The sequence below is a fragment of the Juglans microcarpa x Juglans regia genome, chromosome 1D (assembly GCF_004785595.1).
Source record: "Juglans microcarpa x Juglans regia isolate MS1-56 chromosome 1D, Jm3101_v1.0, whole genome shotgun sequence".
In the NCBI taxonomy this organism is placed as follows: Eukaryota; Viridiplantae; Streptophyta; class Magnoliopsida; order Fagales; family Juglandaceae; genus Juglans; species Juglans microcarpa x Juglans regia.
In genome coordinates, this window is record NC_054594.1 from 24,951,883 (window position 1) to 24,966,356 (window position 14,474).

Below are 14,474 nucleotides of genomic sequence, written 5' to 3' on the forward strand. Positions count from 1 at the left end.
TTGGTGCTCCATGTCGGTGGTGTCACTTGGACCGCTGACGTCTTCTGCCCACCATGAGGTGGTTCCCGACCACCATGGCTGGCATAGGGAGAGGCAGTGGCGGGAATGGGGGGAAGGAAATAAAGGAAAAGGAAAAAAAAATAAGGGGGAGATGTGGCACACTGGTCCATATTAGTGTGTGTGATTCATTTGTGGGATCCCTTTGTGTCTATAATATTTTCTATATATAATTTAAATTCATCTTAACATCCAAATATATCAAAACTCATTTTAGGTGGATTTCATAAAATTCTCTTCACAATCTTAACTCATTACTATTTATAAAAAACTCAACTCAATTCAACTCAACGTTTAAAAATGTCTTAAAAGGTTTGATTTAAAAAAAAATTTCATTTGTTTGTGCATTTATTTCAGAAAACATGTCAGTTATTTTTTTTTCTTTATTTTTTTGCACATTTTTCGGTGCCATACCAAATGCAAATAAACATGGCAAGTGGCTATTTTTCCGGCGTCATTCGAGTGCAAATAGAAGGTGTAATTTAAAATGCGTTATACTGTATTGTGATTTCGTTTTCTGTGGTTGGAATGCCATACAAGCAATTTACAGCTCCCATTTTATATGATTAAATAGATAATTATTAAAATTTTTCTAAATTTTTAAATAAAAAATAAAAAATAATTCAATTTTTTTAAATTTTAACAAAAAAATTATATTAAAAAATAAATTATAACAATATTTTAATTTTATAATATTTTTTATTCAATTTTTTCTCTTTTATTTAATAAAATCTAGTAAATACTTAATTCAAACTATCTCATTATTATTCATAAACCGTCTTACTATTATTTACAAAATTTTCATTATCCAATCAACACCTAATTATTTCTTCTTAACCATGAATTTTAGTTTTATATGAAAGTAATACACTAATTAAGTATTTTGGCGGGACGAGATCTTACAATTTATTTATTGATTTATTTTTCAAAACCCTAGAACTATCTGGCAATGGAATTTATGGGTCCAGGGGCTCTGGGAACCAAGCTGCAATCGAAATCTCTTTGACCCAGAACCAGAATGCTCAACGGAAGAGAGAGCTTGATCCGATTGGTGGGCAAACGGCGTCACTTCCTTCCCAGTCTTCAATCTCTCCTCTCCGATCCCTTAGCTACCCGCAATGACTCGATTGAGAATACGGAGGCTGAAAAATTGGTGGATTCCAAAGAAGCGACGGAGTTTGGGAGTGCGAGTGGTTCTTCCGAAAAATTGGTAACGTGCCCTGTTTGTGGGCACAAAGTCAGTGGGGAACACAGTGACATCAACTCTCATCTGGGTATGCAATGCATTTCTCTTTTCAGCCTTTTAATTTCCTTGTTTGCACAGTAAGGTTGGGAATACAAATCGGAGTATACAAGGGGAAAAAAAAGAATTCTCCATTTATAAATCGGAGAAGAAGATTTCTAAGGAGGTTGATTGATGTTATGCTTACTTTGAGGAGAACGTAAGCCCTCGCCGCGTAATAGTGTCACCTATAGCAGCTTTTGAAAACTTAATAGGTCGTTGCTTATGGAGAGTTGGATATAGGGCTTATTTTGTTTAACATTTGAGTGCATTGGATTGGCACTTTTCAAGTGTAGTCCATACTATGAATAAAATTTCTTGATTACCTATAAAAAAAACAGAAAAAAGTGTAGTCAATATCTGTGGCATTGGTGAAGTGGGTGAATAGTATATCCTCCATCCAATTTTATGCTTGTCTGTTCGATGGAAAATGTAGTGGAACTTTAAATCACCACTCGCTAGAAACCAACATCAAGACTATCCTTAATGCTCCACGTCGTTTGAGACACTTGGGTTAATGGGATTTATGAACTCTAATAATAGTAAGTTGCACTTGCATAGATATTTCTTATAATCACTTATGGGTGGTGTGGAATAGCGGAAGTTTAAGGGATGAAGCAATCAAGTGGCAATATTGAGGCAACCTATTTTGCTTTTTTTGATAAGTTTAATAATTTTATCTGATTACTGGATCTAGTTTGTCTAATATTATTTCCTTTTTCTAGACCATGCATTTTGGTATGAGGAGCTCCTTCCATGTATATTTCTAGTGCACTTTGGCAGGTCCCCCAGTCGTGTTCATTTTGTTGATACTGTTTACTTCACAGAAAAGATAAAAAGAATCCATTTCTTTGAGTTTAAATTATCTAATGTTGATTTATCTTTAATTGTTGAATGCCCTTATTGGATGCTTAGTGGTTTTGATTAATGGATTTCAGATGCCTGTTTGTCTCGGGGAACAAAGCGAAAGTTGACTCAGCAAACCCTTCTTCAGTCAAACTTCTGGTCACAACCTAAGATTAGCTCCTCTGAGTTGGAATCATTAGGAAAAAATGTTTCTGGTAGAGGTTCTGATAAAAGTCTTGTACAGAATGCTGTTCCTGGATTGCCTGACTTTGGTGCTGCTGAAGAAAATGTAATTAGTATGTGTCAATCGTCGCGAAAGTTAGAGTCTGATATGCAAACTCACATAGATGACTCATCTGAAAACCCAGTCAATGGGTACTGGATCGACTACAGTACTGACACCACCCAACAATTATCCCCGAAGAATGAGGTGCCTAAAGGTGACATGGAGGTAACCATGGATGAAATATGTGGGGTTACTCTTGAAACTTATATAGTTGGCCGTAGGTTCAGTGATGAGAAGAAGTTACTCCTAGGGGCAAGCATTTCTCTTTTGCGAGACCCTAATAATGATAAGGATCCCAATGCTATCAAGGTCAGTTCTTTTTCCTGTGCTTTCGCCTTAAGTTTTAATTTCTGAACTATTAATTTGGAAGGCATTGCCTGGTCCTTTTGACTCAGGTTGTCTCTGCAGATTCTGGATGTTGTAAAAGCCTAGGTTTTATCCCTCGTGAATTAGCTCAATGTTTGTCACCTTTAATTGAGAAGTGCTGCCTGAACTTTGAGGTAATATATTTGTTAAACAGGAAAGGATCTTGTTACCCGAATCTCTATGCATATTTATTCGCTTTATTCGAGTGTTTGTAGGTGCGTTCTATGTACATTTGTTCCCTTTTCGCATCAAACTAAAGGCCACAGGTTATGTGCCTACTCAAGAGTAGAACCATATAGAGCGTTTGTTTTAAACGTTATTTGTGTTCATATCAGATTTTTAAGAATAGTGAAACTACTTATTTTAGTTCTCATCATGGTACACTGGGATCTTTCAGGGACATGTGTGTTCTATTCCAAAGCATCCTTTTGATTGTGTTCCCATTCAGATTGCGTGTTGCAAGAGCATATTCAATGGTGAAAAAGAATCTGAAGTTTTAGAGGATTTTAAATGCTTGTGGAAAGTTGCTAAGCGTGTAGTTGAATCTGCAAAGAATTATCCACTGAGCATGACAAAATATCAGCAGAACTTTTGTGTATTAATACGCGAGGTTTTAAGAAGTAACCCTCACCTATTCTCAGAGGATGAAAAGTTTTTCATGGGTATCAAATCTCATTCTTTGTGTCTTTTCTTCTTACACCTTTTTTTAGTATTTTCCCCTCCTAACAGGCTATGACTACCATAGATGTGTTTTCTGTTGACAGAATCATTTACTTCACTCTCAAATGATAGTCAGAGGATTTTCATTCGGCTTTATACACGAAAAGGTTTCTTATTTTCCAGATGATTGTCCCTCTTTTATTAGTTTTGGTTGTGCATGTCTAGTTGTCTTGGCATTCAAACTCCAATTGTATTCATACATGTACCATAAAAAGAAGTTTCTTAAGAAAAAAGTTGTTTCTCTCATGTATAAGTGTTGTGCATTTCAAGATGCTTGCAAGTTTGTCCTTAATACTTTTTATTGCAAAAAGCTAAAAAGTTGAAAGTTTGATTGACTGCTGTCACTTTAATATGATATTACTCATGTAGGTTATCTGATTATATGTAGATTAAATAATTGGTGTCAGGAAAAAAATCACAGCGAAGCTTTCATTTCGTCAAACCATATGATAATCTATCTGATTTCATGAAAAGTCAACACATTCAGAAGCAAAATTCTAAATTGCAGTGTAAATTTTAGGGCCATGGTTCCGGATGTCTAATATATCCTATGCAGAAGTATTGGATCCTCAAGAAGCAGTCAAGGGTCTCTCGGGTATTACTAGTGTTATTTCTTGTATCCTTTGGTTTCGGCAAATTTCAAAATTGGGGTCCTTATTGACTTTGCTTGTCATACTGCAGCAGTGGGTTATGTATGTTTATTTGAAGATGCCGATGAATTGGATTACAATGACATTAAGGAGATGTTGAATTTGCTCACTGTTTGTGAGCTACGTGATATTTCATCCAAGCTTAAGAAGGTTTGCATTTATGGACATTACCATTGGGAAATTTATTCCTATTCTGGCTGCCAGTCCTATCTTTTAGTGCATTTTTAGTATGGTATTAATATGGTAGGAATGTATTGTGTGGTGCATATATGTCTCATTATGCATTGTATCCTTGAGATATCATTTTGGATAGAATTATTATATGTCAAAAAATTCTGCATATTTCCAATAATCATTTTTCTTCTTAACACACTATAAGTGCTTGTGGAGGCATGCACTGAAATTTCAAGAGGATTTGGTTGATTCTGAAGGTTTAATATGTCTTCTGGATTTTTGTCATGTCAGGGAACCAAAAGTTACTCTCAATCCAAACATCCTAACACAAATAATTTCTATCATCAAAACATCTTACCTTAGTCTCCGCAAATGAAAACAACCTTCACAAAACTATAAAAAGGAAAAAAAAAAAAAAAAAACTCACAAAAATTTGCTTCCCTTCAGATTTTCAATTGGCCCTTCCACTTTTTCAAACCCCAATAAAAAATCTCTCAAGAAATTCTCAAATTAACATAATTTTAGTTCTGATTGTTTTTATCTGATGCATAGCTAGTCTCAAGTACTAATAAAGGATGTTAGCGTCAGCTGCAGCCAGATTCTTTCGGATTTTTTCCCTTTTGACTTTTTTTTTTTGCCAGTAAGAACTTTATTAATAAGAAAAGTAGGCACAACCAAGTATACGGGACATATACAAGAGCAACACGCCTATGCATGATTGTCCAAAGACATAAGGAAATCATGAATGTTCACACCATTAAAATCTATTACAATCGACCAATGGAATAAGGTATTAATAAAAAACGTTCCAAGTCTTACACTTGCTTGAATTAGTCTGAGTCTTGTTTTAAACTTTTTTCTTTTAAATTTAATCCCATCATACTCCATATTCTTTGGTTTAATTTTTGTTAGTTACGTTTCTAAACTTCTGGGTTTTGACATATTTGGTCTAGTAACCATGAAACTCTGTAGTACATAAACCAGCGGCACGATTGTTTCACAAGTATATTTCATATATCAAGTAAAACAGGTGGAGCGTTATGGATGGGTCCTTCTAAATTTGGCTGTATCCATAGTTTGTGCTCCAAAATTGATGAATTGGCTTTCGATGACTACACAGTAAGAGAGCTACTGTGTGGACAGATACGGGTCAAACATTTTGTTTTTATTTCATATACTATATAGATGTATGGGTGTGTCTATCTCTATATGCATGTAGATGCTTTTCTACACGACCACATTATGAATTTATAGTTGTTCATGAACTCTTATCATCAGTTCTTTAAATTTCTAAAACTAGAAAATGGTGTCAGTCTCATTAATTAGTAGTTGGAGATATCGGCTGGGGACTGCCCTTAGAGCTATGCTGTTGCTGCCTTGAATGGCATTTTAATTGCACAGGTCCTAGCAATTCTTTTAGCTATTGTGCTTTTCAGTTTCAAATTCATTGAGCAAGACAGAGTATTCCCTTGGTGACTCAGATGTTGAAACCATTATCGTATATAAAACTTGTGTTCTTTCTGGTTTTAAACTCAACGGGCAAGAGAGTATTCCATTTAAAATAATCTATGGGTTGATTCAGGTTTCAAAGTCGTTATCTTTTGATAAAACAGTAAAACTACTTGTGTTCTACTGACAGCTGAAATAAATCTTAGAAATGGACTCTTAACTGTAACTTCTCTTTGGTCTGAAATGCGCTTTAATGCATTTTTAGTTATCTGATGGGTCTAATGTTCAAGTTTTGTGCTTGTTTTGAGGTTTCAGAACTGTAATTCTGGTACAAGAAAGAAAGATCTTATTGAAGCTCTTCTCTCTTTGTATAAAAATGGGTTATGGTATGAATATTATCCATACGACACATTGAGGTTTTCATTTTGGTATGTATATATTAACTTGTCTTTTCTCCTTAACGTGCAGCCCAAAATTACCAAGTGTGGTTTTAGAGAAAACTGGTGTGTGTATACAAATATCTTCACAAGCTGAATCCCTTATCTGGCGTGCTGAGGTGTTTTGATGTATTCTAGTGTGTCACTTATATGTGGCAATGGTTTCGTGAGGTTTTGATTTTGCTAAAATGGCCTTTATGATTTCACTTCTCCTGTAGAGGCTTTTCTTCCTGAATGGCGAGCAAGACCTATCAACATTTCTACTAGTTGATTTAGGAATAGTCAAGTATCCAACCTACAACTGCATAATTTCAGAACAAATCTTCTCAGGTCGAGATGACCTGCTTGCTTATGAAGAGGTGCAACCATTTTTCTGTTTAGAAAATAATTTTGACACTCTACTGTCTTTACCGTATGTGATGATCATGGATTACAGGCCATCGAAGTGGCACAACTAATGGATCAAGCTCTTGACGGAAACAATGCTGAAGTACTATTGAGATTAATAAAGATAGCTGACTCTCACATATCCAGTTCTTCTATGAAAGCAATCAAATCCTCAACCTCTGAATCAGCACCTAAATTTCTTTTGTACTTTTCAGCATTATGGGTCTACTCCAAAGTGGTCTCATTAGGAGTTTCCTTTCTTGAGCGGGAGCACAGGTATTAATGTGGTTACAAATTATTGCTTCTTTTTGTATGTTTATACTGCAACAAACAATGTTAACCTCTGCAGCTGACTTCTTTAATTAGTATGTATCTAGTTGATTGGCTTTGAGTTATTGTTGTTAACTTGTGTTTATGATGTATGTTTTTAGTTTTTCGGTTTTTAACCTATAAGATATATGGATAGTGCATACACAAATCAAGAGGAAACACTACTAAATGTCAAAGACCGAAAATGTATTAAAACATGGTCAAATTGATTTTCTTCTTCACTGTCAAATAATAAAACATTCTGTGCTGAAGCAACTGCTTTTGAGAAGAATTTTTTTAGAAATTAGCTATAAACTAGTCATTCTTTCCATGATGCTCAAAATGTCATGATATATTAAGCTCCTTTTGTATTTAAAAAAAAAAACAATTTTGGATTATTCACCACCCTCTCTCTCCTCTATCTCACATATTTGGAAATTATGCTCCCGCTACTTGCTAAGCTTGTATGATGGGATTATTAATGGTTGCTAAACTTGCAAATGCATTTAAGGGTATTAATAGTAATGCAAAAATGTTGGTCTCTGCATTCCAGCATCTAGTTGTGTACACATCTCGTTGTCCTTGGATTGTGCCTTAATGCGTTATCATTTTTTTTTATAAGTAAAAAAAAAAAAAAAAAGAATTTATTCATTCTAATTAGGAGTTTGAAGGAACACTTTTCTTCTGCTCAGGTATAATGACGCAATTAATTTACTGAAACGGTTGCTAAGTCGTTTTACTTTTGATGGAAGAAGAGGATATTGGACGCTAAGGTTGTCAATTAATTTGGAGCACATTGGTTATCTTAATGAGAGCCTTGCAGTTGCTGAAGATGGCTTACAAGATCCCTGGGTGCGTGCTGGTTCAAGGATGGCACTGCAAAAGCGAATCCTTCGCTTAGGAAAACCACCAAGGCGCTGGAAAACTCCTAGTTTTTCAGCATCATTAAAGAGGAAGATCCCGGAGGTACTTAGTTGTTGATTCTTTTAGGCATGTTTTTCCCCTTGTTCGACTTTCAAGTCAAAAGTCATTGTGTACATCTAAATGTGAAAATAGTCTGCAACCTAACAGTTGCTGCTTTTCAAATCGTGATTCATATGGGTGGAAAACATGCTAGGTTCATGTTCAAGGCAGACCTTTGAACTGTGAAATTGGCATGAAGAACAGGTTTTATGGAGAAGATGGGGAGCAATGTGGAGTTGAGCAGCTTGCCTTACAGTACTATGCTGGGGAAGGAGGTGGATGGCAAGGTGTTCATACAGAGAGTGGCATTTGGTTGACTATTTTCGGGCTGCTGATGTGGGACATCATATTTTCTGATGCACCAAATGTGTTCCGTACCAGATTTCAGGCATGTTTTCAGTTTATTGTCATTTATTACTTTCATCAACAATGAAGGAATAGGTCTTCTACGATATGGCACTGGAGAAGATAGGAGAGATGCTTATTTCCTGTAAGTTAATGTCAAAGTGTTCCTCTGGTGGAAGTATTGTTGATAGTAGCAAACTATAGCTAATAAGGCATAGGAAGGGTTTGCTTTCGATGTAATTCTATCCTCTAGAGAGAGAAGCAATTATTTTCTAGTTCTTTATAAAAAAAACTCTTCTATGAAACATCTTTGGTTATTCCTGGGCAAAGTATTTCTTACAAATATATTAGCAAATAGGGAAACTAAATAGGTCTTAGGGGAAACCCAATTCAATCCATAAACGGCATGCAGCTCCTATAAGAGGTCTCCCAGTTTAGATGTCTGAGGGATTTTGTTTTAGCATACAACAACTGTCACAACATTCCTGTATCTGTGGAAAAGAATCCTGTCCTTCAATCACTTTTCACCTTATGTTAGAGTAAGTTGATATGTCTGTTAACCTGAATCACAATCTGCCTATGATCCTTGGTCCTTTTGCCTGCCAGTATTTTTGAGAAAGAAATAATCCATTTTGCAGACTGCACCCTTAGATTTGGAGACTGATAGCTTTTATCTGATGAGAAAGAGCTGTATAGAATCTCAGCTACAAAGAATTCACGATGGCATGGCTGAGGAGATCCTCATTATGTCATGGGAATGCCATGTGGGAACAGCTTGTAGGGGAGTTAATTGGAACAAGCTTTCCCTCACCGAGCTTCGGGCAGCTGTTTCATGCATTGGTGGCCCTTGTTTGGCCTCACTCTGCCGACATCTTGCTCAAGACTACCGAAGTTGGTCCAGTGGAATGCCAGATTTGTTACTCTGGCGCTTTAATCAGGAGTACAGAGGTGAAGCAAAGCTTGTTGAAGTGAAAGGCCCTAGGGATCGGCTCTCTGAACAGCAGCGAGCATGGCTACTTTTTCTAATGGACTGTGGGTTTAATACAGAGGTTTGTAAGGTGAGCCCCGTGCAAATGTCTGTATGAGAAGTCATTGATTTTCTGTTAGGGGAGAAGAAAAACATGACAAGAATGAATATGAGCATGGAAATTCGCAGTTGCCATCAAATAATTACATTAAGAGATCTCCATGAAGAATTCTCTTCAATCCTTATGTATGTCTTTTGTGACACAACAATGAATTATTCTGCCTCAGTTCAGAAAACAATATTTGAGTGAAACGCTACACTACCAAAATTCAAGAACACCAGGTTCTGTGGTGGGGCAAGCAGAAGGTCCGAGTCTGGCGACAATAAGAAAAAAGAATATAATAATTTCAGCTCAGCTTTAACTCTTAAGGTCAGAGTTCTAGAAAGAAAGCCGGCAGTGGATATAATTTATTGGGCTGGATTTGTTTCTCGGCTTGGTGCTTAAGTGGTAGTAGAAGACCATGTCTTCGTTTGCTTGATGACATGGAACACGGATATGACTTATTTTACCTGAGGTAAGGCCGTATCTTCTGGTTTTACTCATTTGTTTCTATAAGAGTTGGGTGTTCATTTTTCGATAACATTGACCCCACTCCCTTTCTTTTTAGATGGTAGAAAGATAGATCATTGATTCCTGGTGGATATATATTTGTTGACTTTATTGAATCCCAAAAGTGCAATGTCTACTGTTTCATACATATTCTGAGCTCTTATATAATTGTTTTTCTATTGGTTTCTGTGACCCTGAAGACATTTATGTAATACGTATATGTTGGCTATATGATGAAGCCAAGTCACTCGTGAGTCGTGACCCACATGAATCATTGACTCGGCTGTCAATCTTAATTGTCAAATGAAAAAGGTTACCATGACAGGGTCACGGACTTGATTGTGTTCAGCCCAAAATTTAAAGAAATTTGAAAGGTTTGGTAACAAAACTGCATGCTGTTTGTAATTAGGTATTTTTTCTCTTGTATAGTTCCTGTGTATTTGGGCTATGTTAATTAATTTTCTTGTCAAAAACAAAACTGCGCGCCCCCTTCCCCAGAAGCTACAGTGGTTTGAGATACCACGGATGAAATTCAATGGCAGTCTATCCAAATTTCTCCATCGAGGTATGATCTTTCATGGTGTGGTCCATTTTCCTAACTTCCATTTGTGATTGCATGCGAAGAAACATCCTGTATGGCCCAGATCAAGGAGTACAAGTTTATTACTCAAACACAAACCAGAAACAATATGATCTCGGCTTACCTTGAGCAAAGACTGCCTCATTACTTTAGGAGCTTGCTCATGTTGTTGATGAATAAGATACTTTCAAAGCCTATGAGTTCTAGCAAATCCAAGTTCTACCAAGATTTCTTTGTAGCATTACCTATTTCCATATATAGTTTTGGAAGCATGAAACTTTTCTCCTATGAAACCATATTATCCCCTCCAAATCCACAAAATTTGAAAGCTTAAAGGGTCTTCACACTTATTATTTGAAGTAATTGTCTAAAAATCCTTGAAAAAAATAGTTGTCCTAAACATATTTGAGACCATAGCTGATCAGTTGTCATTTTCATATGATCATGACCATGTTTCTACCTAACAATATTTTTCTTCCTTCAATATAGTTCTTTGCATCCAATAGATTTCTTTATATTTACTTCCCAGATATATAGGAAAATATACAGAAATAAGTTTATATTGATATTTTTATCTCATTAGTCATGAACCTCAGCTCACAAATTTTGGAAGCTTAAAAGGTCTGGATCCAACTTCTGTGTATCAATCACTTCTTTTTTGGTAGGGGAAAACTTTTCATCCATACAGCATCTCCGACTTTCATTTTTCACCATCTCTTTTTTGTTTACCTTTTTTTTCATACCATCATCACCAATTTTGGTAATGAGAACATGAAACTTTCGAGTTGTGAAATCTAGTGAATGTTTAGGGGCTGTTTCGACAGTACCTTTCCTCTCTTTTCATAATATGATATAAAAAATATATCAATTATTTTCATCAAATGACTGTTATTATTCGTTTAACCTTTTTCTTTCTTGGCCAAGATGCTCATGCTAGCAGTACCTTCACTCAAGGCAGCCTGAAGTATCTGAGGAAGCTGAATTTTCAAAGGAGTAAGTTGTAGACATGAATCGTTTTCTGAACCTTTGTTGTCCTCTCCATCACCATTACCTTGAATTTTTTATTTGACAACACAGCAGAGGGATTGGACCAAGAACTTGCCTTGTTTCCCTCTGCCAGCAATATATTTTCCCCTCTTAAGGCTTTTTCATAAATCCTATCCAAACTCGTAGAGCTATTGGCACTATGATATGGTAATCTTTCTAAAAATTTGCATAATGTTACACTTGTTTTCTCCTGTTCTTGAGAGTCCCATATTTAGCTTTTGTTTGTTTTCGCAGATGAGATTGAGATGCGATAAGTTGAGATGAAAGTTAAAAATTGAATAAAATATTGTTAAAATATATTTTTTTAATATTATTTTTATTTTTGAATTTAAAAAAGTTAAATTATTTATATTATTGTATGAGAATTTGATAAAATTATAATGATTAAATGAAATGAGTTAAGAAGTTTTGTAAAAACAAACGAGGCGTTGACTCATGAGGCCATAACATGATTCGACACATTTATGCATGTCAATTAAGTTTGCTATATGAACAGTAATTTTACTGTTTGTGTGGGTGTCTTTGCACATGGATGCCCACTCGTCAATAGTTTTTGTATCAATGATTGCGCCTCTCTAGACTCGTTATATAACTTTAAAAAGTTCTTTACTCTGGAAACACCAAATTAATTGTGATAATACGAAGTCTAAATTCGTGTCTAAATTAGCTTTTAATGAAGAGGGAATATTTTGACAATCCAGTCACATAAACTAGTCTCTTAGAATACAATCACCACCTTTGGCTTTCAAAGTTAAAGAATCACCCTGTTGAGGATTTTCATCCTTTGGCTTTGTAAACTGATCGATGATATGTTTTAAGATTGTTAGGTCTCGTTTGTTTTTGTAGATAAGATGAGTTTAGATTAAAGTTAAAAGTTGAATAAAATAATGTTAGAATATATTTTTTAATATTATTTTTTGTTTTGGTATTTGAAAAAGTTGAATTATTTATTTTATTTTATATGAAAATTTGAAAAGGTTGTAATGATTAGATAAGATAATATGAGATGAGTTGAAAAAAATTGTAAAAACAAATTAGGCCCGAGAGGATATGCACTTTTGTGTGTTTCAAACAGGAAAAAGAAATCATACACTCAAAATATGGTTATCTTATAAACATTATAATTGTAATCTGGAATTGCCAATTGAGACCATTATCTGTTGTTGGCTTTGTAGCATATAGATAAGATGGTGCATGTCTTTTGCCATGTTGACACTAGTATTCATTGTGCATGACAACCCATGCTATGGATTTCAGGCTTTCTTCCAATTAAGTCCACAAAATACTCGATATATAGGGCATTCCAATTATTTCAAACAGTGGTCCCTCTTATCTTTCCTTTTTAGTCACTTATTGCCTGACGTGCATGGTTGTTCAAAATTTTAAAGAAAACACTTCTCCTAAACTGATTTGAGATAACATGACAAACCCATTAGGTATCAAACAAATTGGTGATGTGGTATGTATTTTAATAAACTACATAATCTTCCCATTTTTGTTTGATCAGTTAAGAAATTAAGGTGGGCTTAATTTTTCTCATGTATTGTAATTTATTTTCAATTTTCTTGAAAAATAAATGGTTCAATTTAATATATATATATATATATATTTATAGGAAATTTTATGGAAAAAAGTGTTTTCATTTTGCAAGCTTTTCAGCAAACCACCCTGACCCAAATTCTTTTTTTAAACTTTTTTATTTACTAATATTATGATGATGAGTTATCTATATATTGTTAGGCCAAAAATTTAAATTTGGTGAGGTCTCTTAAAACTAACCCAAATGCATTTACTTTATAAATCACAATTCACAGCCCATTTTGGCAACTAGGAGTAATTATAAGAACCTTTAAGAAAGCTTAATATGGAATTTTATTCATGATTTGGCCTAAAAAAAATGTAAATGAATCTTGGGTCCATCCCTACCTCATCTATTCCAAAGGCCGGTCAGCTCTTTTAGCTTAAGAGCTTCCATGATATGCATATACATATATGCATATATCCCTTATATCTTAAAAGCTGCTATAACGTATGAACATGAATGAGTAGTACTTTTTATTTGACACTTTTGTTTCATTTATGCCCTATTTGGGTTGGCTGTTGTTACGGTTTTATCCCTCACTTTTGTATTTTACTTTTCGAATGTGCCCTTCTGTGAGCAACTGTTGCTTGTTTGGTCCCTGCCGTGTAATTACTGGTCCACTTCTCCCATCTCTTACGTTTATGTTTTTACTCCTATATTTTCTTCCAAGTTTGCCCTTCATTTTTAGTTATTTTTCCTTTTTATCCCTCTTTTTTTTTTTTATATTCTGTTGGTGCATTTATAGTTTTATCTCTATATTTTGTTTGTTTACCCCTTTTCTTCCTTGGGTTGTTTTTGTTTTATTTGTGGTTTTACATTTTTGCCCTTCAGTTCCACAAACACTGAATTCATGCCGATACATTGTGTTTGAATTTCTTCAATTTCAGGAAAAAGCTCATATCCATAGAGATGAAAGCAATGCAGATAAAAAAAAAAATAATAATTCAAATTTCTACAAATTTCCAGTCGGATTTGTACAAAAAAAATTCAAAATATGTTCAAATTTGTAAGGATTCATAAACAAATTCATACCTATACGACAAAATCGAAACAAATCTGCTCAGATTTGTAACCATTCACAAAGGAAATTTCTAACAAAGAAGCAGAGATATAGGGAGGAAACCAATGTAGATCCAAAGAAAATCCCTTTAAATTTGTATAAATTCACTAAATCAATCATACCAATTTTGACTAAACGAAATAAAACATAAAAACAGGATGGACAAAAATTTCTCAGATCTAAAGTAAAACGTGAAGCATAGCCGTGCTCTTTACGGTTAAATCCAAAACGAATTTCTACAAAATAAAACCTTGGTTTGCAAAAACAAAAACAAAAATGTGTAGATCTAAAAAATAGAGTAAAATTTCTCATATCTAAAGTAACACATCTAGATCTGTTGAAGTTTGTAAAGATTAA

At 34.6% G+C, this 14,474-nt stretch overlaps 1 protein-coding gene across 5 annotated transcripts; it reads left to right on the forward strand.

Annotated features, from left to right (window-relative positions):
• Positions 1-944: 944 nt before the first annotated feature.
• Positions 945-10,035, forward strand: LOC121254160 (fanconi-associated nuclease 1 homolog). 5 transcript variants are annotated; one of them, XR_005938584.1, is made up of 14 exons: positions 947-1,331; positions 2,278-2,780; positions 2,867-2,971; positions 3,235-3,499; positions 3,602-3,664; positions 4,078-4,152; positions 4,239-4,357; positions 6,146-6,216; positions 6,299-6,386; positions 6,486-6,626; positions 6,704-6,930; positions 7,656-7,929; positions 8,081-8,416; positions 8,910-9,039. XR_005938584.1 is itself a non-coding variant. In XM_041154119.1 (14 exons), the coding sequence occupies exons 1-14, from the start codon at positions 1,076-1,078 to the stop codon at positions 9,354-9,356; spliced, it is 2,868 nt and encodes a 955-aa protein (XP_041010053.1). In that variant the 5' UTR covers positions 950-1,075; the 3' UTR covers positions 9,357-10,035. The 5 variants fall into 5 exon arrangements, 4 of the variants coding, with proteins under 4 accessions (XP_041010076.1, XP_041010053.1, XP_041010060.1 ...); XM_041154119.1 differs by having other exon boundaries at positions 950-1,331; positions 8,081-8,314; positions 8,910-10,035; XM_041154135.1 differs by lacking the exon at positions 947-1,331 and adding an exon at positions 1,355-1,499 and having other exon boundaries at positions 8,081-8,314; positions 8,910-10,035.
• The last annotated feature ends 4,439 nt before the right edge of the window (positions 10,036-14,474 follow it).

Coding starts and splice junctions, on each gene's coding strand:
- LOC121254160 (XM_041154119.1), top strand. CDS start 1,076: ATGCTCAACGGAAGAGAGAGCTTGATCCGATTGGTGGGCAAACGGCGT. Junction 2,972..3,234: donor AGTGCTGCCTGAACTTTGAG/GTAATATATTTG, acceptor GGGATCTTTCAG/GGACATGTGTGTTCTATTCC. Junction 7,930..8,080: donor TAAAGAGGAAGATCCCGGAG/GTACTTAGTTGT, acceptor AAAACATGCTAG/GTTCATGTTCAAGGCAGACC.